The following is a 25,115-nucleotide window of genomic DNA, read 5'->3' on the forward strand; positions in this document are numbered from 1 at the left end:
GCTTTTGCTTCATCCCATAGGTTGTGATATGTTGTTTCATTATCATCATTCTCTTTAACAAAATTATTGTTTCTATGATGTGTTTTTTAGCCCAGTGATTGTTTCAGATTAGGTTATTTAGTCTCCAGTTATTTTTTATCTGTTTCCATTGTCCCTTATTAAATATAATTCTTACTGCATTATCGTCTGAAAAGAGGATGCATTTAATATTTCTTCTCTGCATTCAACTATAAAATTGTTATTCCCTAATTGGTCAATTTTTATAAAAGTACTGAGCAAAAGGTATATTCTTTTATATTCCCATTCCATTCTTTCCAGATAACTATCATATTTAGCTTATCCAAGATTCATCTCTTTTGACTTTTTTTTAATTTACGTAGTTCTGAGAGGGGAAGATTGAAGTCCCCCCACTATTAATAGTTTTACTATTTCCATCTATAATTCATTAAGCTTTTCCTTTAAAATTTTGAATTCTATAGCATTTTGTGTATATGGGTCTAGCATTGATATTACTTCATTATCTATGGCACCTTTACCACAATGTAGTTTCCCTTTTTATCTCTTTTAATTCAGTCTCTTTTTCTGAGATCATGGCTGCTATTATTTTTTTGCATCAGCTGAATCATCATATATCCTACTCCAGCCCTTCTACTTTTACTCCATGTATAGCTCTCATTTTAAATTGTGTTTCTTATAAATAGCATATCGTCAGCTTGTGGTTTTTAATCCATTCTGCTCTCTTTCTATTTTGTGGGTAAATTCATCCCATTCACAGTTATAATGACCGGTGCACTTGTGTCCTATTTTTGTAACCATTTATCCTTCTCTCCTTCCATGTCCCTTCTCATGTCTAAATGACCTCTGATCACTGCCTCCCTAATCCATACCCCCGCTAAGAATCCCTCCCTTGTCCTATTCCCTTGCTACCCTTTGTAAGTTCAGATTTATCCTCTTAGATGTTATTTCCTCTTTAACCCAATTCTGATGAGAATAAGGTTCTAGCACATCAGCCCTTCACCTCACTTCTGCTTCCACTATAGAAATTCCTCATTTATGAGATACTTGCTCCATTTTACCTCTCCCTACCCAGTTTTATTTTTTAGCATCATCCCATCATACTCAACCTCAAGCCTTCTATCTACGTATATGCTCTTTCAAATTACCTAAGTAATAACATTACTTTTTTTAAATATATTTTTTTTAATTTTTGGAGAGTGGATCTATGACTTGACTTGAGTTCTTCCAGATACCTTTAAAAAAAACTCTAAACAAATCCTAGAGCAGTAGAATCCATAAAAAGACAATGAAAACAAATTTCCAGCCCAAGACAACTTGGAAGATTGGCAGGAAAGGTCTCTTGCACCAGAGTGAGAGAGGAGCACAGGCCCAGTGCATAGCAAACCATAGCCATAGCAACAGCAACTGCTTCCGGAGCTCTGAGCCCACAGATAGGAGGTCAAACAATGGCTCGCAAGGGGATTAAAGGAGTTTTTGCTAGCATTGAGGCAGCACTCTTGCTTTGTCCATACTCAGATGTGTGTCACAGTCCTGGGTGACAGTCCCACAGTGAGGAAGAGCACTAGTATATACTATAGCAGAGCTTGGGACCAAAGTGGAAGGAGGGACCCTCCTCACGGTTCCAGGGCAGAAAGGAATGCTTGTGCGCACTCATAGACTAGAGCACAGGTCAGGAGAGGAGTAAACACCTCTCCTTACATCATACCACCTTAGAAGAACTGAAAACTTACAGGTCCCTAGAAAGACCTCTGAAAACACCCGCACAATACTCCTGAAGCTTGGGACAGGGTGCACTCCACCCTAGGAGAAAAGCCCTACTTTGATAAAAAGTCAAGTAACAGTCTGGGGAAAATGAGCAAACAACAAAAATATTCTTGACCATAGAAAGTTACTATGTTGACAAGTCAAAGCTACATCCAAAGCCTCCAAGAAGAATATGAATTGGGAGCAGGCCATAGAAGAACTCAAAAAAAAATTTTTAAAGTAAGAGGTGGAGGAAAAAGAAATGAGAGCAATGCAAGAAAATCACGAAAAGTCAACGGCTTAGTAAAGGAGACATAAAAAAAAATATGCAGAACCAGAGGGTAAAATAGAAATTAAAGAAATCCACTGATCGTCTCCTGAAAGAGATCCCAAAATGAAAGCTTCCAGGAATATTATAGCTAAATTCCAGGGCTTCCAGGTCAAGGAAAGAATATTGCAATCAGCCAGAAAGAAACAATTCAAGTATGGTGGAGCCAAGTCAGCATAACACAAGATTTAGCAGTTTCTACATTAAAGGATCAGAGGGCTCAGAATATGATATTTGGGAGGGCAGACAAGCTAGGATTATAAACAAGAATCACCTACCCAGACAAACTGGGTATAATCCTTCAGAGAAAAAAATATTCAATGAGATAGAGGACTTTTAAACACTCTTGATGAAAAGACCAAAGCTGAATAGAAAATTTGACTTTGGGGCGGCACAGTGAGTTAGAGCACTGGCTCCAGTGTTGGGATGACCTGGGGATCAAATCCGAGCTCAGATACTTAGCACCGCACCCAGAAATAACTGGCCATGTAACCTTGAGCAAGTTACTTAACCCCGATTGCTTAGGGGTGGCCAGGTGGCTCAGCAAGTAAGAGCACTGGCTCCAGTGTCGGGATGACCTGGGGATCAAATCCGGGCTCAGATACTTAGCACCACATCCAGAAATAACTGGCCGTGTAACCTTGAGCAAGTTACTTAACCCCGATTGCTTTAAGAAAAAAAAAGAAAAAATTTGACTTTCAAATATAAGACTCAAGAGAAACACAAAAAAAAAAACTGGAAAGGGAAATCATAAGGGACTTAGTGTGATTGGATTGTTTACATTCCTACATGGGAAGATGATATTTGTAACTCACAAGACCTTTCTCATTATTAGGGTAGTTAGAAGGTGTGTAAATATAGAGAGACAAAGAGAGCACAGTGTGAATTGAATATAAAGGGATGATATCCCAAAAAATTAAGGGATGAGAGAGGAATGAACTGGGAGAAAGGAGAGGTAGAATGGGGGTGAATTATCAGATAAAAGAGGCAAGAAAAAGTTTTTACAGTGGGAAGGGAAGGTGAGGGGGAGTGAGTGAGTTACTCAAAGAGGGAGAAACATACACACTCGAGTATAGAAATCTATTTTGCCATACAGAAAAGTAAAAGAAGGGGAGGAGTGATAGAAGGGAGGGCAGATTGGGGGAAGCAGTAGTCAGAAGCAATACATTTGAGGAAGAGACAGGGTGAAAAGAGAAAGAGAACAAAATAGGGGATAGGATAGAGGGAAATGCAGTTAGCAGTAGTAACCATGAAAAAAATTTGAAGCAAGCTCCTCTGATAAAGGCCTCATTTATCATACATACAGAGAACTGAGTCATATTTATAAAAATAAGAGCCATTCTTCAATTGATAAATGATGAAAAGAAATGACTGGTTTTCAGATGATGTAATCAAAGCCATCTATAGCCATATGAAAGATACTCTAACATTCTATTGATTGGAGAAATGCAAATTAAAACAATTCCGAGATACTACCTCATACCTATTAGATTGGATAATAGGACAGAAAAGATAAATGACAAATGTTGGAAGGGATGTGGGGAAAATTAGATATTGCACCATTGGTGGAGTTGTGAACTGATTCAACTATTATGAAGAGCAATTTGGAACTATGCCCAAAGGGCTATAAAACCATACATACCCTTTGACTTGGCAATACCACTACTAAGTCTGTATCCCAAAAGAGAAAAAACAATAAGGACCTATATGTACAAAAATATTTATAGCAGTTCTTTTCTGGGGGCAAAGAATTAGAAATTGAGGGGATGCCCATCAACTGTGGAATGGCTGAACAAGTTGTGGTATGTGATTATGATGGAATACTATTGTACTATAAGAAATGATAAGCAGGATGCTCTCAGAAAAACCTGGAAAGGCTTTAATGGGTCGATGCAAAGTGAAATGTACTGTATACAAAGTAACAGATCAGCTGTGAATGACTTAGTTATTCTCAGCAACACAATGATCCAAGACAATTCTGAAGGGCTTATGATGAAAAATGCTATCCATCCCCAGAGAAAGAATTGATGGAGTCTGAATACAGATCAAAGAATGCTTTTAAAAAAATTTTTGAGGGTCTTTGTTTTCTTTCACAACATGACTATTATGGATGTGTTTTGCATGACTACACATATATAACCTATATCAAACTGCTTACCTTCTTAATGTGGGGAGTTGGGGAAGAAGGAAGAGAATTTGGGACTCAGGAGTTTTGAAGATGACTATTAAAAATTGTTTCTACATGTAACGGGAAAGAAAAAATACTAAAAAAGAAATAGAAACATCACTCCTACACAAATTCTTTGCAAAAAAATAAATTAAATATATGTTGCAGTATAAGTAGGAAAGCTGGTCTATTCTGTGAATTTTTTGTGAAATTATTTTATCTGCAATAAATCTTTGCAAGTGAAAAATTATTTTCTTTTCCCCCAGTTACATGTAAAAACAACTTTTAACATTCATTTTGAGTCCCAAATTTTCTCCCTCACTCCCCTCCCTCCTCACTGAAACAGTAATTTGTTATGTATTAGTCATGGTATCAAAGAAGACAGACACAAATGGTAAAAAAAAAAAATACAGAAAGTGAAAAATATTATGCTTCAATCTGCATCCATTTTGTTTTTCTTTTTCCCCTGGGGGTGGATAGCATTTTTTCATCATGAGTTGTTTTGAATTGTTTTGGATGATTATATTGCTGAGAATAGCTAAATCATTCACAGTTGATCATCCTATAGTATGGTTGTTACTGTGTACAACATTCTCCTGGTTCTTCTCACTTCACTTTGCATCATTTCATGTAAGTCTTTCTAGGTTTTTCTGAAATCTTTCTACTCAAATAACATTCTTAGAGTTACAGATGTTTTCCCATATAAGAAGTAAAGATTTTGACCTTAAGTCTTTTATAATTGGTCTTCAATGTCTTACCTTCTCCTGAATTTAGTAGGTAGGTCACATTTTCTATTTAGTTCTGATCTTTTCTTCACAAATACCTGAAAGCCCTTTTGTTCATTAAATGTCCATTTTTTTTTTCCCATTCAGGATAACACAGCTTTACTGGTAAGTTATTCTTGGTTGCAAGCCCAGCTCCTTTTCTCTTCAGAATATATTACTCCATGACTTTCAGTCTTTTAGAAACTGCTCAGTCTTGTGTTATCCTGAATGTAGCTCCATAGTTATTTAGATCTTTTTCTAGTTGTTTGTACTTTCTCCTTCACTTGGGAGCTTCAAAACTTAGCTATGATATAGCTGTGAGTTTTCATCTTGGGATCTTTCAGGTGGTGATAGGTAGATTTTTTCTGTTTCTATTTTACCCTCTCATTTTAAAACTTATGGGCAATTATCCTTAATCTCTTGAAGTATTATAGCTAGACTTTTTCTGATCATAATTTTCAAGTAGTACAATAATTCTTATATTAGATAATTTATAATAGATCTTTGATCTATTCTCCAAGTCAGCTGTTTTTCTAATGAGATGTTTTACATTCTCTTCTATTTTTTCATTCTTTTAATTTTTTCTTGGTGTCTTATTGTAGCAGCAACACCCCAGCGTTCCCAGGGTGGCTGCTAGCACAGGTTCTTGGATCTGCTTTATTAAAGGAAAGCAACTCAAAATGGGTTAACAAGCTTACTTTAATCAGTCAGACATATATCGTTTACCTTGTTCAGGAGAAAAGGTCAGCACCCTGAACCTCAAAGTATACAGGCATAATTATCAAGACAGAAACATCAAGTAGACAGATTTCCAAACTGTCCAACCATTACATCCATACCCAGTCAACATCTGGGTTTCCACATTCTGGGTTTTTCAAAGCCGGGGGACTCTCAACAACGGCTTCCCAGAATTCAGATCAAATCACAGAACACTTCTCAAAGTGAGTCCCAAACCAAAGTTACACATCAGGGCTTATATAGCCTTCTCCTGGCTCAGAGAATGTAACAACCTTATTGACTCACTGACCAATCAAGAAGTATCTACTGAAAAACAAGCCTCCCCCACCCCAGGCTTCAGGTGCACATTAGCCTAGGGGCAGGGAAGATCTTTAAAATTTACATTCTTATTACACTTATGAAGTCATTGATTTCCCTTTGCCCAATTTTAATTTTTTTTTTTAAGCAATCAGGGTTAAGTAACTTGCTCAAGGTTACACCGCCAGTTATTTCTTGGTGTGGTGCTGAGTGTCTGAGCCCGGGATGCGATCTCCAGGTCGTCCCAACACTGGAGCCGGTACTCTTACTCGCTGTGCTACCTGGCCGCCCCCCAATTTTAATTTTTAAAGTTATTTTCTTCCGTAAATTTTTAAATCTTTTTTTCCAATTGGTTGAATTTTTTATAATTTTCTTGTATTACTCTTATTTTTTCCCTAATTTTTCCTCAAACTGTCCTTACTTGATTTTTAAACTCTTTCAAAAACTTTTTGGGTTTGTGACCATTTTGCTTTTTTTCTTTTGAGACTGAAGTAGCTGTTTTTACTTCACTATCTTCTGTGTTTGAACCTTGATCTTCTCTATCACCATAATAACTATGTATGGTTGGGTTCTTTCTTTTATATTTTTTAAATTTCTTGTGTGTTCATTTGTGTTAAAATCAGGCTCTAGTCTCAAGGTGTCGGGGATATCTCAGGTTTTTGTGCTATTTTTTTTCTAGCTCTATCCAGGACCTTAACTTCAGATATTCCTCTCAGCCCCTGAGCCACAATCAGGTCCTCCTGACATGCTGACACCTCAAATGCTCTTGCTCCCTGTGGTCCCTCCTGCAGCTGTAAGCTTCACCTCACCCCTCTGCACTGAAACCAAAACCAGGGACTCCACAAATGCCCACAGTCAACAGGGCCCTTTCCCTCTGTGACCACACTTACCCAGTATGTACTGATTCCTTCTTGCCCCACAGCCACAGCCCTAGAATGTATCAGATCAGTGCACCTGGGCCTGGCATCCAGCACCAGCAGAGGGCCCTGCAATCTTCCCCTGACCCAATGTCCAAGCCTAACTGCTATTTGTGGGATGAAAGTTCCTGAAGCTGAGGATACCACTGGGACACAGCTGTCCCCACAGCTTGTTTGTGGATTCAGCAATATCTGCCCAGAGGTATTTTGCACTACAAAATACGTCAAAGACCCCAGGAGACGATGAGATCTTTCCTCACATCCTCTGAAGTTGTCTTAGGTGGACAACTGCTTTACCAGACTTTAAATTATTTCTGCCACTCAAAAGTTCACTCTGAGGCACTGCTTTATATTGTTTGTGGGGCGATTTAGGAGAGCCAGGTAATTTCCTGCCTTATTCTGCCATCTTCCCAGAATCTCCCTCTTTGGTTTTTAAAAATAAGTTTTGATCTTCTCACATTTGCTTTAATTCTTCTAGGATTTTTTTTTTAATTGTAGCCCACCTAAATCTTCTTTCAAGGCTTTGCTTTTAAATGTTCTGGAGTCATTCTCTCTTGTGTTTGTATCTCAAGCTTGCCTGTCACCATAATAGTTCTTGGTGGTTGGATGTTTTTGTTTGTTAGCTCATTCTTCCAGCCTATACTTCTTTACTCTTGACTTTATATTAGTGCTGAGCCCTGCACACTTGTAGAGAGGATGTCTAGCCTGAGTTTCTATCCTCTCACACCCTTCTGCTGATTTCACAGTTCCAGCTGGGGGCTGCAAGTTTTCAATATCCCCACAATGGTGTGACCCAAGGGTTGATCTGTTCACTGCCCTCCATATCTAAGCTCTGCAAAATCCTCACTCAGGTTTGTTATCTACTGCCCTGTTTCTGAATGAGATTTTCAGTAGACTTTTGCTTAACTCAGGAACTACTGGCCTTCTGGGAAGCTACGCAGGTTCAGAAAAATGAGGGCCCATGCTTATAACTCTCTGTCTACCCTACATCACCCTGAACTGGGTAGTGGATGCCAGTTCACCCAGAGTTTGCTAAGGGATCTCCTAGTATTTCTTTTTTCTTCCAGTGCTTCTTGCCCTGGTGTCCTGTCTTCCCCTCTTTTAGTCCCTAGGTGTTGGGATGTTCCTTTACGTAAGCTTATGGCAGACTTTATCCTTAGTATCCAGAAATCTGTCTCCCAGAGCTACTCTGGACTGGAAAAAAAAATGACTGAGTATGACTTTTTTTGCTTTCTTGATCAGAATTAGGTTTGGTGCATATTTTAGATCTTTGTCAAGGAGGTGTTGTGGGCAAGCTATATCTAAAGATTTCTCTCCACTGTCCCTGCTGCTATTGCTAATAATAGCTGGCATTTATAGTGATATATATATATATATTACATAGTTACATTAGGTTCACAACAACCCTGTGAAGTAGGTCCTGTTTTCTTCCCCATTTTACAGAGAAGGAAACTTGGGTATGTAAAGGTTAAGTGACTTGCAACAGTGTCTGAGGCAAGATTCTAATTCTGTCTTCTTGATTCCAAGTACTGTGCCCTATCCACTGCACCACTTAGGTGTTAAAACTAACCACTAAATCTAATTGTATATCTTTTTAAATCTTAAGTCCCAGCCCCCTACTAGATTGTAGGTTCCCTTCATGGAAAGCTTAATTTTCTTATTTGGCTTCAGCATGACCATTTTATTTATAAGGAAAATCTGGCTGGAGTTTTTCTTATACTTTGGGATTTAGCTGAGACTCTGAATTACTTAATGCAAGACAATTAACTGGGTAGAGATAAAAAGATTTTCTGGCTCAAGTCTTAAGATAATCATTTGCTAGTTGTAACTTCTAAACTACTCAGTGTTTGTTGATCAACTTACAGCTTGACTTGAAGTAATTACCTTTTTGTTATCTTTTGCCACGTAATCCTCCTTCTTTAGTCTACTATAAATCTGACAACATTTCTGTATGAATTTCTTACACTGTCTTTGTGTAAAGCTTTACATAGCTTTGAAATAGTACCTCCCTTTCCCTTTCTGGCATCTATAAATTCTTAGTTTCTTTTTTCCCTTGGATGCAACTAGAAACTCCCTAAGTCTCATGCTGGCCTGCCCCCTCGATGTCACCATGTCCCTGGTTTGGAGTATGTCTCCATCACTTCCCAGACCTCTCCTCATATGCCACTAGATCCCAAACTGGTAGGCGTGCCTTAAGCTCCTAGGTGTGGTCCTGCAAAGTCCTGGAGTCAAATCCCCCCTCAGACACTTAACACTTACTAGTCATGTGACCTTGGGCAAGTCACTTAACCCCAATTGCCCTGCCCTCCCTGATGGGGTACTTGGGATCTATGTTTGTACTATCAGTTTGTAAAATCACATCCCCGACCCCCAAGCCTCAGAGCATTAGCTCTGCCCCTTCCCCCTGCCAGCACTCTGCCTAGCAACAATTCATGAACTGTTTATCTCCCTCTAGTATAATGGCCAGCTGCACCTATGAATCCTTCAATGCACTGTCTCTAAGTTAACTCCTCAGCCAATTAGGAACATCCTGAATCCCCCTTAGCCTTGGTTCCCAACATCCATCTTGTCAAACATGACACTGTTGGGTGGCAGACTAGGCACTTATCAGTCAGTCCTGACCACTAGCCAACTTAACCACATTTCCATATATCCCCGCCTTGGGCTATTTCCCAGTGAATTATGGGCAATACGGTTGCGCAGTTGACATTAAAAGTGCATGTTCCTTTAAGCACTGACCACCCCTTAACTCCTCGCTAATCCCACCCTTACTCACCTAGTTAGCATAGTTGACATCTGATTTACTGTTGTGACTCCTTAAAAACTATACCTATGACTTCTTTAAGTTTGCAGGTTCCCTAAGAACCCCTGCCTGCTGTAAAGCATAACAATAAACTTTTACTCTGGTCATTGCTTGGATCCCCTGTAACACCTATCACCGCCCTCATCACTCCCCCCTTCGAAAAGAGGGAAGGAAGGGAGGGAGGGAGGGAAGGAAGGAAGGAAGGAAGGAAGGAAGGAAGGAAGGAAGGAAGGAAGGAAGGAAGGAAGGGAGAAAGAGGTGTTCCAGAAAGGTCCCAGCCTCAGGCACGGACTAGCGGTGATCCTGGGCCACAGCTGAAGCGAGGAACAAGGAGGGCAGAGCCGCCTGCGCAGGCACTGCCTCCAGTCTGGCCGCGCTCCAGGCTCGGCCTTTGTTCCTCGGCTGCAGGAGCCAACAGGGCCCAGCCAGCAGGGCAGGGTCCGGATCCCCGGGCGGCTCGTCGGGCCCTTCAGGCCTCGGTGACTGCAGGTCCCAGGGGCTGCTTCCTACACTGCCGGCTAGGCCAGACTCCTAGATTAGGCCCCTGGAGGACAAGGCAGAAGAGGAGCCCTGGGAAGAGCCCAAGCCCCGACTCTTTACACTCCCCGGAAGCTGTCAATCGCACCGTTTCCGCCCAGGGCAGCGCGCACAGGCTGTAGATGGGAAATTAAGCTAGCCAGGACCGAGTGATTCTCCCCGTGGCGTCACTTCCGCCAGGTGGCGGAACAGGAAGCCCTCGCGTTGGCGCGAAACTCGGTCCTGGGGCTCCTAGCCCGCTCCTCCTCCTCCCCCTCCCCCTCCCATCCCGGCGCGCGCTCGGGTTTCCCTCAGGCGGCGTCGGTCCCGAGCCTCGCTCGGGACTGCAGCCTCCGCCGCCTCACGACGTCGGAGCCTCGGGGTGGTGAGTCGGGCGGCGTCGGGAGCGACCGTTGTGTGGCCGCTCCGGCCTCGGCGGCGAGTGGGGCGGGGCCGGAGGCTCTGGGGACCCAGGCCGGCGGCGGGGCGGTGGGGAGCTGCCGTTGGTCCGGCGGCCCCCCCGTCCCGCCGCCCGGCGGGGCTCCGTGCTCTGCCGGCAGAGGCTGCCGGAGCTGGGCTTGAGGCCGAACGCCCTGTGGCGCCGCCGGGGCCCGCGCTGCGCTTCCGGGAGGCCGGGCCGGCCCCGCCCCCTCCCTTTCCCCTGCGCAGGCCGGGCCCCTGGTCTGTCCGGCGGCGCCCGGGCCGGCCAGCCGCGGCGCGGGAGGTGACGGCGCCTTGTTGTTTCAGGTGGCCATGTCGGAGAACAAGCGGGAGCCGTACTACGTGAAGTTCGTGAAGGCGCCGGGCAGCTCGGAGTTCTTTTTCACGGCGCTCGGGGTGAGTGCGGGGCGCCCCGCTGGGCCGTGACTCGCGGGGGGGTTGTCGCCTTGGGTCGTTAAGTCTGGACAATTACGGCAGACGCTCTTTTGGCTTTTCCTACAGTCCATGAAAGAGTTCCAGTCGGAGGAGTACCTTCAGACTGTCACGGAAGAAGAGGCCTTGACCATCCAGAGAAATGACAGGTCCCTGTATATCTGTGACCCGTTTAGTGGCGTGGTCTTCGATCATCTCAAGAAGGTTTGTGGCCCTGGGGACTCTCTTCCTAATCCCAGCATCTGTTATTTCTTACTCGACTAGCTTTAGATAGAGTGTGCTGTGTAAAGTAGGGGATCAGTACATCCATGATTTGTCTTAGTTGGGGAGGACTCACACCGCGGAAAAAACGATGTTTGAAGAAATAAGTATGAATTCTGGCAAATAATATAGTTTACAGAAAGGGAATCATCTTTTTTTATATTTAAATAGCATAAACCTTGTGTTTTCTCTTCTGTAGCTTGGCTGTAGAATTGTTGGCCCACAAGTAGTTACGTTTTGTATGCAGCACCAGCGATGTGTCCCAAAAGCAGAGTATCCAGTTTATAATATGATTATGGCAGATATAACTATTTCTTGCACAAGCCTTGACAAAGAAACAAGGGTAAGATGTTTTAGTAGAATAATAACATCCATATTTACTTTTTACATGATTTTGTTGGTTAATCTGTACTGTGAAACGTTTTTAATTTTATTTCACATGCCACAGAGTAGAGGTTTATGACCTAGCAACATAACAGGTATAAAAGGTGAACTTCAAATTGAGTTGTACCCAGGCCAAGTCATCCTAACCAATGATGTTTTATAATAATATTGTAAATGCAATATAACCAAAACCTTGCATGTTAATATCATGCAAAAGATTAGTAACTTCAATTGTTCCAGCCACAGGACTGCACTTTCATACTCCATAATTTCTGCCCCTGATAACCTCTTCATCTTTCTTCAGATCGTAGATGCTTGGTCTTACCCCAGCCGTGGAAGCAAAGTGGCTGTGAGCCCTCATTCCAAAACATTGTTTCTCTCCTTATGATATTGTTCTAAGTGCTCTCTATAAAATTGTTTGGAGTTAGGGTTTTAAATGAAAAAAAAAAAAAAGTGAATTTATGTTTTTAGTGTCTTTCAGTTGACCCATTAACCATCTGAAGAACTACATTTTTCTTTGTAAATTGTTCGCCTTTATTTTAAGCTTTTCCAGAATTTATTTATTTTTAGTTTTCAACATTCATTTCCACAAGATTTTGCGTAAATTGCTCATCTTAAAGATATACTTTAGCATAGCTGAAGTGATTAAATGAATCTGAATTTGTTGTGGACATAATATAGTGGATGCTTTAGAAAATTGATGATGTTAATAGATTAATATATTTCTTATCTCTTCCTTTGGCACTCCAGAAAGAAGTTCATAAATATGTACAAATGATGGGTGGACGAGTTTGCAGAGACTTGAGTATATCAGTAACTCACCTTATTGCTGGAGAAGTTGGCAGCAAAAAATATTTAGTGGCTGCAAATCTAGGGAAACCTATTATGCTTCCTTCTTGGGTAAAAGAGCTATGGAAGCAGTCACAGGAGAAGTAAGTTGTTTATTATGACTTAAAAATTATGTATAAGATCCTGTAAGCCAATCTCATAGGTCCCCTGAAGAAAGTTTTTCGCGTGTATTCTCTCCTTAATCACTTGAACTTAATCAAGTTCAACATCATTCTCTTTTCCAAACCCAGAAGGGTCAAGGTTTCTTAGGCACCGAATGATGATGAGTGCCTGTGGGAGGCGTGTGATGTAGGAAGAGCGTTGAGTTTGGGATCAGAGCACCTCTGTTAATTGACGTGTTGGGTTAGTTGGTTCATCCCTCTGGGACTCCCCATTCCAGATCAGGAAAATGAAGAGTTTGTGTTAGATTACCTCTGAGGTCCCTGCTACCTCCCCATTTAGTTTGCTGTGAATTAGTCTATCCCCAGAATTGCCCACATGTATATCAGATCCAAAGAGGGAGTAGGCTACGTTGAACATAAATTGCCCTTCAGAATTAGCCATAGCATTCCTAACAAAATAATATTTGCACAGCAGTCATCAAATGGGAGATACTTGAGGGTAATTTCAAGCTTTTAAATTGAAGCTTATGACTTAAAACTCTGGATAAAAGCACTTTGGGTTGAGATTTGGGAATTTTGTATTATGTATTTAGAGACAGGTTGTAGAGCATAACTAATTTTTTTCTTTTTTTTTTTAAGAAGATTTGGATTCAGATTTTTTTGAGTCAGTCCACTTTTATGACAAATGATGGATAAAATATGAACTTCTTTTAGCACAAGTAAAATTTATCATAACCCAGATTTTGAGGGAGGGGTTTTTGTTAATTTTTATTGTACAGCAAATGCTTTCCTTCTGCTATTTTGGTTTTCCCCAGGTGTATGACACAATTAACAGATATAAATATGGAAGATTTCAAATGCCCTTTGTTTTTTGGCTGTACTATCTGTGTGACTGGTTTGTGTAGCTTGGATAGAAGGGCAGTTCAGCGACTCACTGTTGAGAATGGAGGTCGATATATGGGACAACTGAAAATGAATGAATGTACACACCTCATTGTTCATGAACCAAAAGGTAAAAATATTTTTAGGAAAGTAAACCCTATAACTGTTGCTGCTGATGTCTATTGAGGGCAGTTAGGTGGTACAGTGTGTAAAGTGCTGGGCCTAAAGTTAGGAATACCTGATTTCAAAGCCACCTATACTTTGTGAGCAGCTAGGTGACACAGTGGATAGACTCATCTTCCTGAGTTCAAATCCGGCCCCAGACACTTACTAGCTGTGTGACCCTGGGCAAACCAATTAACCCTTTTTGCCTCAGGTTCCTTATCTGTAAAATAAACTGGAGAAGAAAATGCTAAACTGTTCCAGTATCTTTGCCAAGAAAACCCCAAAAGGGGTGACAAAGGATCAGACATGAATGAAAAGTGCTAGACAACAAATGATGTTTTTTTGTTTGTTTCTTTGTTAAAATACCATATGGGGTACATGGTTTGCTTGGAAGTTTCCTTTGTAATACATTATCATGCCACCAGTGATATTAAAAATCATCAGGTATTATTTTCAGTCCTTTACCATTATGGTTCTGTGTTACTAGACAGTTATTTGTTGTTGGGTTTTTTTTCCCACTAAACTGGCTAATTTTCTGTTATTCTGGGCCACTGGTTGCTTTACTAAATTGGACAATTCTTGTTCTGCTTTAAGAGTCAGTCCAGTCACTGAACGATTGGGTAGGCTACTTGTTTTGAATGAATGGGTTCTCCCCAAGAATGATGAGCCAGGGACCAGAGGAAGTTCGTGGAGGACGTGCTATTGATAGCAAAGAATCTGAAAAAAATGTGATGAGATAACTTGGGCTCTCTAGTATTTGCTAAATAGGTTCTCACATTCATATCAAAGTTGACAAAGCTTTTTCCTAACCATGGCAGTCCTCCCAGATAGATAATATAAGCATTCTTATCCACTTTTTGGACATGAGAACGATGAGATTCAGAAAAGTTAAATGACTTGCCTGGGGCCAGCACCGAGAGTGAGGGTCACAGATCCTGAATCTATATGTCCTGTGTCTTAAGACTCCTAGTCCATGCTCTTTTCTTTCCTTGTGCGACTTCTCACCAAGATGAAGATCTGTACGTGGCATTCCAGTAAATGTCTTCTGAGCTCTTCAGGATCTGTATAAATAGACTTGAGAGAAGGACTTTCTGCTGTGCTTCCTTTTTATTTGCTTGTGGTTGCTAAGCTGTGTCAGTGGAAGAGATGTGCTCATTCAGTAAAGCTAAATCAGAAATGAGTACAGTGTAAAGATGGTGATTGGATTATCATTCAGTTTGCTAATGCTGTAGGTCATTCAAGAACACCAGAAGTGGAATTCTAATTTGATCAGTTTGTTCTTCTACTTGATCTTGTTTTCTGTGCGTCCATGGTATCTAGTGCACTGAATAAGTAAAGAATGAAAATACTTGGAGAAAAGAGCAGTTATGTACAAAATTGATCTTCATTTGAATCAGCTTGATATTAGAATAATTCTGCTTTTTGAATACTGGGTTTTAATGCTTTTGCACTTTGACATAAATATACTTTTTCTCGTGTATATAAATGTTTGTACATTGTAAAGTTAGAATTCAAACCAAACATGCCTGAAAAAGTTACTTATCAGTGTTAAAATTACTGTCTCTGTGTCGTATTTTTTATTATTGTGGTTTCATTTAGATTTTTTTCCCCATTCTTGAGAACGTAAAGAATTTTGTAAAGGAAATTTTTAATAGACTGTAATTTTTTTTTTCTTATTGCACATGGTAGGTCAAAAATATGAATGTGCCAAGAGATGGAATGTACACTGTGTGACAGTTCAGTGGTTTTTTCATAGTATTGAGAAAGGCTTCTGTCAAGATGAAGCCAAGTATAAGATAGAGCCTAGATCAGAAGCAAAGAGCAGACCGGGTACTTCTACTCCTACTGACCAGAACAGTGAAGCTAGTGGTAAGTTCCTAACTACAACTTAGTGAAGTAATTTTTTCCCTGTATTGATTAGTTTATTTTAGTGAAATGATTTGTTTTTATTAGTATTTGTTGAGATGTTTCTTACTAGAAAATTGAATATATTATTCTTTCATTTATAATTGGACAGTAAAAAAAAAATGTCTTATCAGAATTATTCAGGTCTTAGTTCTTTTTATGATGTATGATGGCTAGGTTTGTTATACCACTGTAGATCTAGGGAAAGGGTGAGGAAATCAACTTGAGCAGCTGACAAAAATAAACAATGAATTCTTTAAAAACTGAAATCTTTGAGGTGGCTAGGTGGCACAGTGAATAGAGCACCCGCCCTGTAATCAGTAGGACCTGAGTTCAAATCCAGCTTCAGACACATAACACTTAGTAGCCGTGTGACCTTGAGCAAGTCATTTAACCCCAATTAACTCTCCAAAAAAACCAAACTCAAATCTTTGTTGAAGTTGATAATAGTTTAATTTTCTGTATATTGCTATAGTTTGTATTATCTCCCTATTTGTTATTAAGTTTGATAGAGTGCTGTATCTTAAAAGTTGGAATTTTTTTTAAATTCCAAAATATTCTAAGCCCTTAAACCTAGCACTTGACAGATTTGGGGGGAAGGGAGTGAATTCTATTATAGGGCATGAGAGAACTCTAAATAATGTCTTTTAAATGAAATTAGCTTTCTGTAGTGTAACCCATTTAGTTTTTTTCTTTTCATATTTTGTCTTCTAGCTAAAATGCTGAATCTTATTGAAAAATATAAATCCTTTTCGATTGCAAAATCAAGTTCAGTGGGGGAAAACATAATCATTGAGGACCTGATTTATTTATCTTCATTTATGAATGCTTGTCTTCATTACATTTTGATATGTAGGTCGTACTCTTTCAGATGTCAGTCACATATCTAACATCAATTCAAGTTGCATTAATGAGTCAACACATAGCTCAGTTATGAACAACAAATTGGGGTCTGTACTTGAAAATCTACAAAATCTGGATATCAGCGCATTTCAAGCACCTGAGGATTTACTAGATGGCTGTCGGGTATGTCTGTAAATTAATTAACACTTATGATATTTAGTGAATTTTGATATTCATTAGCCTTGTATTTGTGACTTTTGAGTCAACTAAACAGCAAGTATTTAATAATCAATCACTTACTATGCGTCATGCACTGCACTAAGTGCTAGGGATGCAAAGTAAGACAAAATCACAGTTCCTGCCCTCAAGGAGCTTATAGTCTAATGGGGGAGAAAACATGCAAATAACAACCTACATACAAGATATAGGTGTACTTGTAAATGGGAGATGACAAGGTATCAGTTGTCAGCTCTCTTAGTGCAGAAAAGAGGAAGGATGTGAGGGATGAAAGAATGGTACTTGGCAACACGTTGGTTGTATGGGATGAATTCAAGTGAGAAGTCTAGGTGGCAGGGAAGATGGTGGAACCATTCATAATAGCAGGCAAGTTTGGATGAGGGGAGGGTTTTGTAGAAAAAATACTGTTATGTACTAGACATGTAGAGTTTTAAGTTTAAACATGTAAAATTTAAGTTTTTTATGCAGCATCTAATTCAAGATATTTAATAAGGCATTGGTGATTCTAGCTTGGAGGTCAGAAGAGAAGTTAGGATTGGATGAATAGATCTGAAAAAGATTATAATTGAGTGAATAAGATATGACCAAGTGAAAAGGTCTAGAGGGTGAAGAGGGCCCAGGACAGAACTTGGAGAATACCTGTGATTATTAGACATAACCTGAGTGAAGAGCCAGCGAAGGAGATGAAAAAGTAGTCATGCAGGTAGAAGAAAACTAGGAGAGTGAGCAGTGTAGTGAAAACCTGCAGAAAATAAAGTATCCAGGAGAAGAGGGTGGTCAGCAATGACAGGCTACAGAGAGGGCAAGAAGGATAAGTATTAAGACCATTCAGGTCAGAAATCAGGAGATCATGGGTATCTTGTGAGAGATTCGTTTCCGTTGAATGATGTTCAAAAACCAGATTGTGGAAGGAAAAAAAGTGGAAAAAGGAGAAGGTAGGGGAAGTGAATAAAGTGAGGAGGTAAAAAGTGGGAGCTTTCTTAGTTGAATGATTCCAATCTTTTTGTTGAAGGCAAGATCCTCAACTGAGAATATGAGAGGGGACAGGGTGCCACAAGAGGTAGGAGAAGGAAGGAAAAGGTTTGGAATGGCTGCTGTGGTCCTTGAGATAGTGAAGGCCAAAATCAGTGGCCTTTTCTCAGTGATCATTCTCTTTGACTTCTATGTAGCCTTTGACACGGTTTGACATTGTTGATCACTGTTTTGTTTTTTCTAGATTTGTGATTTGGAGAAAGATGGGGGTGGGCAACAGGGAGCTCATGTGCTCTCAGCCATTCCCTCCCCTATCCTGTAAATTGTTCTGGCCATCCTTGTGCCAGCTTCAGATGCTTTAAGCATGAAAAGAGGCTGTGAGAAAATTTGATTTTGCTTTAAGTAGAAGGGATTAAAAATGAGAATTTGTAGCCTGATTTGAAAACCAATAGACAAAGTTATAGAAAGGTAGAAGGAATTAAGTCCACATCCACTTTTTGGGATGGAACTGGGGGGGTCAGAGTATTGAATCTAATATGGGCATTGGCTATGGTAAAGATATTAATTATTATGATTTTTACTGTTCAATTAATTATCAAGCTCCAGGGGTGTCTGTCTACCAGGAGGGGAAGCTGACCATACTTATCAGCATGAATTCAAATTCCTTAAGCTTCCTTTTTGCCTAGGCCAAAAAGAAGCAGTTAGAATATTGGCCCAGCACATTTTAAACTGACCTGATTGTAACAGGTGATTTCACACTGTAAAACGTTCCCAGGAAAATGTGAACTGAAATGTCAGGAAAGTATCTGAATTTATGGATTTTCTTTTTAAAAGGCCAAGGATATTAAACTTAAAAATGTATATTTATATAATTTAAAAGTACATATTGTTATTTGGCATTAAAAATTGATTAACTGTATGACTCCAAGAGAATAAAAATAACTGTAACTGGCTCTAAAACGTGATTAGAGAAACTTGCAAATTTAAGGTGAAAGGCTCTTGGGACCATAACTAATTTTGTTTTAAATTTGAATTTAGGTATGGTTTATGTCTGTATTAAATCAGTAACTGAGAGAAATGCTACAAGTTAGACAGAGGGAATATGATGCTGTACTGTTAACAGGTGGAGGTCTGCATCTGGGGAAAAAGCCCAGAAGACAATCTTAACCTTAATCTAAGATGGGATCCTTCTGGCTCAGTTTCCCCATTGTGTTCCTTTGAAAAGGAATGTTTTCCACCTTATTATTCCTGAGTCTGGCTATGATACTGCATGGTTGGAGAATTGTGACTCATCTGAATTCAACAGTCAAGGATATTTTATCCCGTCATATTTGGTATGACGCATGTCCCTGCCTTTTTCCTTCTATTGCAAATTTCTGTGATCAAAATAAATAGTCAGTAAAAGATAAAAGTGCAACGTAAGTATGTGAGACCTTGATATTTTGATCTGAATGGGTAGTCATCCCATATTAGTTTCATGTGAAAGATTAAATCTCTGTAATAGAACATTCTTTCTAAATTTTATGGGAACAATTAGATAAAGAGAAAGGAAATTTGCAAAATAAGGATGCAAACAGGTTGGGATACATTAGAGTTTTTGTAATAAAGTGTGTCTAAGGGACATATGACTGTCTGAAATAAGGTCCTTACATGCCTCAAAAGGATGTAAGAATAATTAATGTATTGGTACAACTGAATAAAGACCTAGCTGTTATTCTGTTACTGAAACTAAATTAGAAACAGCTTTAGTTCAGGGAAAAGAATTTCAGTACAATTTTCTTAAAAGGAGGTAGCCTGTGGAATTTTTTTTTTTTTTTATTAATGGAAAAATATACTGTGTGTTCTGTGGTACCCAAAGACTTAGAGGGTTTTTTGGTGAGAGAAGGAAAGTTGTGAGATAGGATTCAGATGCAGTAAGAGGTGTTGAAGAGAGGAGACCAGAGCTAAGTGGTATTTCAAAGAAATAGAAGATTTGGTCTGTAAAAGATATTTGGGAGGAGTGGATTTGAACAGTAAGAGGAAAAATGGTTCCTGAAAATAGTGGTACAAAGCAGTAAGAGAAAGTGGAGTGGAATAGGGTCTAGGTTTAGATGAGTAAATGTGACATACACTCCAAAAAGTTTGTTGATAAAAGATAGAAGAGACCTTTTAGGTGTTTGAGAAAACACTGGACAAGGAGTTTATGGGGGGATAAACACAGCCTATGTATATAGCCTGATTGTTGGGGAGGAAAAAGTTCATAGTTTGTGATGTTTGGAAAGTTCTCAGGGGAACTCTTTGGTGGAAAGATTTTGAAAATCATACAAGATTTTGTTGTTTGACATATGGTACCAAGAATGAGGAAATTGACTTAGAAGCTTGGGGGGGAAGTAGAAGAAAAGGAATAGTATTATTCTCTAATGTTCATTTTTCTATATTTGGGTTACAAAATAGAAGAAATAGCATGGACATATGTAAGGATAATAAGGGTATAAGGATTGAATGACAATTTCAGATTTTGTCAAGATCAATTTTGTAGGAGAATGGACATAAGAAAGAGGGTTTCTACAAGAATGTGCTCTCCTGAAAATGGCTTGAACTAGCATCCATTCCAAAAAACTGCACTGAAAGATTTGTCCCTGGTTCCCACCCCACCCCCCAACTACTGTATGAGATAAGACTTCTAGGGGCGGCCAGGTAGCACAGCGAGTAAGAGCACTGGCTCCAGTGTCGGGATGACCTGGGGATCAAATCCGGGCTCAGACACTTAGCACCCACCCAGAAACACCTGGCCGTGTAATCTTGAGCAAATTACTTAACCCCAATTGCTTAGGGGTGGCCAGGTGGCTCAGCGAGTAAGAGCACCGGCTCCAGTGTCAGGATGACCTGGGGATCAAATCCGGTCTCAGATACTTAGCACCACACCCAGATTGGCCGTGTAACCTTGAGCAAGTTATTTAACCCCGATTGCTTTAAAAAAAAAAAAAGACTTCTAAATGGATTATTCATTGTTTACCTTATTCTTTTGGGTCTCTGTATCTGTACTTACTGAGGGGAATACTCCCCTTTGATTTGTCAATGCATCCAGCAACCTCTTCCCTTGCCTCCTTCCTATATTTGTTCAGAAAAATCTATAGTTAGTTAAAGGGGAGATAGATGAAGGGAAGAATTCATATGGTAAAGGAAGTAGGGAAAAATTAATTAGATTCGAGAAAGATGTGGAAACAAAATTTGAAGAAAAAAAGACAGGAGGGATTGTGAAGAATGATTAAAAACAGTCTTAGACCTCAGGAAGCTTAAATTTTTATTTTGTTCTAGAGGTATTAGAGAAACACTGATGCTTCTTGAGGAGTGAAGTGAAAAAGACCTATGCTGTAGAAATATGTTTGGCAGCTGTGTAGGTACTGGTTTGGAGGGGGCAAGGCCTAGAAAAAAGGAGACCAGTTAGGTGGTGGGAGGAGTCAAGTCAGTCTGTGATAAAAAGACGTGGACTAGGATTGTGGTTATATCAGTAAAGACAAAACAAGAAATAAATGAATGTTGTGATGGCAGAATTGACAGGATGTGGCAACTGATGGATATGGAGGTGAGGGAGAGTAAGAGTCAAAGATGACTCCAAGAGTTCAGACCTAGGTGAGTTGTGGAGTCCTCAGTAGGAAAAGGGAGCTAGTAAGAGGGGTGGAATTCAGGGACAGAGAATGAATTCCATTGTGAATATGTTGACTATATAACAAGGTCTTAGTAGTGTAGCACAGACAAAAGGCATGAGAAAAAGAAGAAATCACCATAAACCAATGTTCCTGGGAAGGGGCTCAGATGGGGGTGGGGAGTTGAACTGAATCTCAGAAGATGGACAAGGTGAGCTTAATGAGGAGAGAAGTGGGGCGGGCATTACAGGCAAAGGATGTGACCAATAATGAAGAGAAAGGAATGGGCATGGCATGGACTAGGGAATGTTTCTTTTTTGCTACCAAAAATAAAACTTTAAATTAGCAAGAACATCAGGTTCTCAAAGAGAACCAGAGTTCAACAAATAGCTTTGACTTAAGAGGCAACTTAGCATAGTGGAAAGGGTGGCAAAAGACCTGAGTAATAGATCCGACACTTAACACTTAACTAACTGTCATTCTACACAAATTACTTAACCTCCTGTTTCTTCAACTGTAAAATGAGGATGTTATATCAGTCCTTGTGCAAACCTTCCTCACAGAGTTACTGTGAGGAAAATGGTTTGTATACCTTAAAGTTCTATGTAAATGGGAGCCATTATCATGTCGTGCTGTGGGTCAAACTGGAGTAGGTTTTGCCAATCCAACAGCAAGGGTATGGACACAACATGAGATATATATTTGGGGCAATGTGGGAGTTGAATTATGAATGTACCATATACTTTAGTCTAACACAAGTGTTCTTTTATTCTTTCTGTACAGATATACCTTTGTGGTTTTAGTGGTAAAAAGTTAGATAAACTAAGAAGACTTATTAATTGTGGTGGTGGAGTTCGCTTTAATCAGCTTAATGAAGAAGTGACCCATGTTATTGTTGGAGATTATGATGATGAATTAAAACAATTTTGGACTAAATCAACACACAGGTTTGGACTGTTCATACTTTAAATCAGTTTCTGTGTTGATAATGGTTTTATTGTAAATTATAAACATGACTAGAAATTCTGTGTAGAAGATCATTGAGCAAAGAATGGTCTTCATGCTTCAAATAATAGATCATGACTATATTTGCTATTCTCATAGGCCTCATGTAGTGGGACCAAAATGGCTGCTGGAGTGTTTTAGTAAAGGTTATCTGCTTTCTGAAGAGCCATATATCCACTTGAATTACCAGCCAGTGGAGATAACTGTTTCAGATCAGCCAGAAATGAAATCAACACTTTCCAAAAGAAATAACAGTTTTTCTAAGAAAGAATTTGTGGACACAGAGAAACATCATCAAGCTGATGAAGACTTACTCTCCCAGTATATGAATGATCATGTGATAGGTAAATATATGTCAGATTGATTTTATGAGAATTATGACTTTTTCTTAACCATTTTCAAAATTTTTTGTTATATTGTTGTTTGTTAAAAAAAATCGTCAGCTTTAATTTTTATTTAGCTTATTTGTCTTTAAAATGTCTCTGTGAGATTGAAGGATGTTTTTATCCTCTCCATTGTAAATTGTGAAACTTGGACACTTAAGATTTTTTTAAGCTGCAGCTAAAATCCGAGTCTCATTCTCAGTTCTGTCAGTACTCTATCCAATAAATTTTTCAGATTAAAACCTAAAACCTGAAAACTGTAAGATTAAAACCTTAGGTAGTATGGGTTGATGTTTTGGTTTCTAAACTGAAAGCTGCTTTTACATGGGTTTCTTTTTTTGTTTTGTTTTGTTAACAACTTTTGAAAACAACCCTGTTCTCTGCAACAAGCAGCCACTATGCATAGGTTTCTAATTTTGACTACAATTGCTTCTTGAAAGTCCTGTGAAAGATTCCTATTGATGAACTCACCATCCCTCTGAATCCCCAGATAATCAGTAAGCATTTTTTAAAATTATTTTTTCTCTCCTCTCCCACCTGCTCCCAATTAAACAAAATCCTTGTAACAAATATAAGACAAACTCTTGCTTTCAACAAGAATTTTCAAAGCATCTGCTCAGTGTTAAATGCTGGGGATAAAAAGACAAAAGCTAAACAAGTCCCACTGTCCAGAAGCTTAGATTCTAAAGAAAGAGGAAGATGCCATGCATACGTATAGATGTACACAAAGCAGATAAAAAAAAAATAACTGTGTGGGGAAACAGTTTGGTTTTGTGCAGAAGGTATCGCTTAGTCTTAAGTTTTCAGAAAACTCGACAGCTGGAACATAGCCATGGAGGTGGAGCATTATGTATGAGAAGCACAAGAAAACTAGTTTGGCTTGACCATAGAGTACATGGAGGGAAGGAATGAGTCATAAGACTAGAGGAGGGAGAAAGAGGCCAGCTTGGAAAGAGCTTTAAATGCCCAGTAGGAGTTTTATAGCTGATCCTAGAGGTGAAAGGGAGTCACTGAAATTTATTGAGTAGGATGATAACACAGTCTGATCTATGCTGTAGGAAGACTTTGGCCATGAATTTGAGTAGGGAGACACTTGAAGAAAAAAACTGTTCTTCCTGGGCTCCATCCCTCTCTATCTTTTGTCTCTCCCAACCAAAATATAAGCTCCTTGAGAGCAAAACCTGTCTTACTTTTGTATTTGCATCCCCATCATTTAGCACAGTACTTAAAACAAGCATGTAATATGTGCTTCTGCATTCATTCAGGTGGTGACTGTGAGAGAGAAGGGGATGGATGCAAGGGAGGTGGTGGAAGTGGAAATGACAAGAATTGGCCTCATCAGATATATATGGAGTTGAGGGAGAATCCAGTGGAGGAGGACTCCAGGCTAGCAAATCTGGATGATTGGGAGGGCAGTGATATCCTCAACAGAAATAGAAAGGGTGGGTTTGGGGAAAGTGACTTGGAGATGCCTCAAGGACATCCACTTTGAGATGTGGGACTGGGAGGGTCAAACTAGAGAATGGGTCTGGAGCTATCTTCATAGAGAGGGAAATGATCATTATTATTCATTAGGGAAGTTTGAAGGCCATATTTTAAAGATGCATTATAAGTGATATATATTTCAGTACCTACTCTGGCACAGAAGTGTGCTAAATCCTGTTTTACTGTTAAGGGTATGAAAAAAGAATGGTGCCTGTCTGAGGAGCTTGCAAACTGAGGAGAATCTTATTTTTCTTCCTACAGTTTTTGTAACTTGTTGCTTTCATGGATATTGTGATTTCATTAGGAATTTGATGCTTTTGTTCTCCATTGTTAACTGAGTGCAATTTAGAAAATATGTCCATATTTTATAAGATACATAGTCTCTAGTCATTTACCGTTGATCCAGTTAACCATTTTCCAGCCCCACCTTACTCTGATAAGTGACCCTTTTGAGAATTTTTGACCCTGTTACTTGCATCAGTTACTATGTTTAGAGATTCCAGTGTCATTGTGAAACAAGGAGGAATTTCAACAGTATTGCAGTTGATTTTGTTAGTGGTTCAGACCTGTGATTTCATTGGTATAGAAAACTCCTGTTGAGGAAATTCCTGCCACCAGCTGTTCTTATTAAAGTTAAGTCACTTGTACAGGGTCACACATCCAGTAAGATTCAGAGGTGGGACTTGAACCCAGCTCTTCTTGATTCCAAGGCTGTTTCTCTCTCCACCGTGCCATGTTGAAGGAATAGATAATTTCCGGAGTATTTTTTTACCCCTTAAGTTAATGTAGCCATCACCCTGTTAAATTCTCTCTCTCTCTCTCTCTCTCTCTCTCTCTCTCTCTCTCTCTCTCT

The 25,115-nt window shown here is 39.6% G+C and overlaps 2 protein-coding genes across 4 annotated transcripts in view; both read left to right on the forward strand.

The window, feature by feature from the left end:
* LOC138161564 (DNA topoisomerase 2-binding protein 1-like) overlaps positions 1–10,873 on the forward strand; it is a 37,937-nt gene extending 27,064 nt beyond the window's left edge. Inside the window, exons 13-14 of the mRNA XM_069088297.1 lie at positions 10,184–10,254; positions 10,493–10,873. Of these exons, the coding sequence (XP_068944398.1) occupies positions 10,184–10,254; positions 10,493–10,873 (452 nt within the window). The remainder of the gene's footprint in view (positions 1–10,183; positions 10,255–10,492) is intronic.
* Positions 10,467–25,115, forward strand: part of LOC138161617 (DNA topoisomerase 2-binding protein 1-like) — a 54,890-nt gene continuing 40,241 nt past the window's right edge. The window contains exons 1-10 of one of the 3 annotated variants that reach the window (XM_069088364.1): positions 10,467–10,676; positions 11,039–11,128; positions 11,234–11,368; positions 11,625–11,768; positions 12,560–12,741; positions 13,575–13,771; positions 15,496–15,675; positions 16,568–16,737; positions 22,173–22,336; positions 22,494–22,738. In XM_069088364.1, coding sequence (XP_068944465.1) covers positions 11,045–11,128; positions 11,234–11,368; positions 11,625–11,768; positions 12,560–12,741; positions 13,575–13,771; positions 15,496–15,675; positions 16,568–16,737; positions 22,173–22,336; positions 22,494–22,738 — 1,501 coding nt within the window. In that variant the 5' untranslated portion in view covers positions 10,467–10,676; positions 11,039–11,044. Of the gene's footprint in view, positions 10,677–10,937; positions 11,129–11,233; positions 11,369–11,624; positions 11,769–12,559; positions 12,742–13,574; positions 13,772–15,495; positions 15,676–16,567; positions 16,738–22,172; positions 22,337–22,493; positions 22,739–25,115 lie in introns of those variants that run through there. The other 2 variants (XM_069088366.1, XM_069088365.1) reach the window with 2 other exon arrangements.

This window comes from Petaurus breviceps, unplaced genomic scaffold (assembly GCF_028583685.1).
Source record: "Petaurus breviceps papuanus isolate PSGF00001 unplaced genomic scaffold, PetGlider_PUasm1.0 185, whole genome shotgun sequence".
NCBI classification, from domain to species: domain Eukaryota; kingdom Metazoa; phylum Chordata; class Mammalia; order Diprotodontia; family Petauridae; genus Petaurus; species Petaurus breviceps.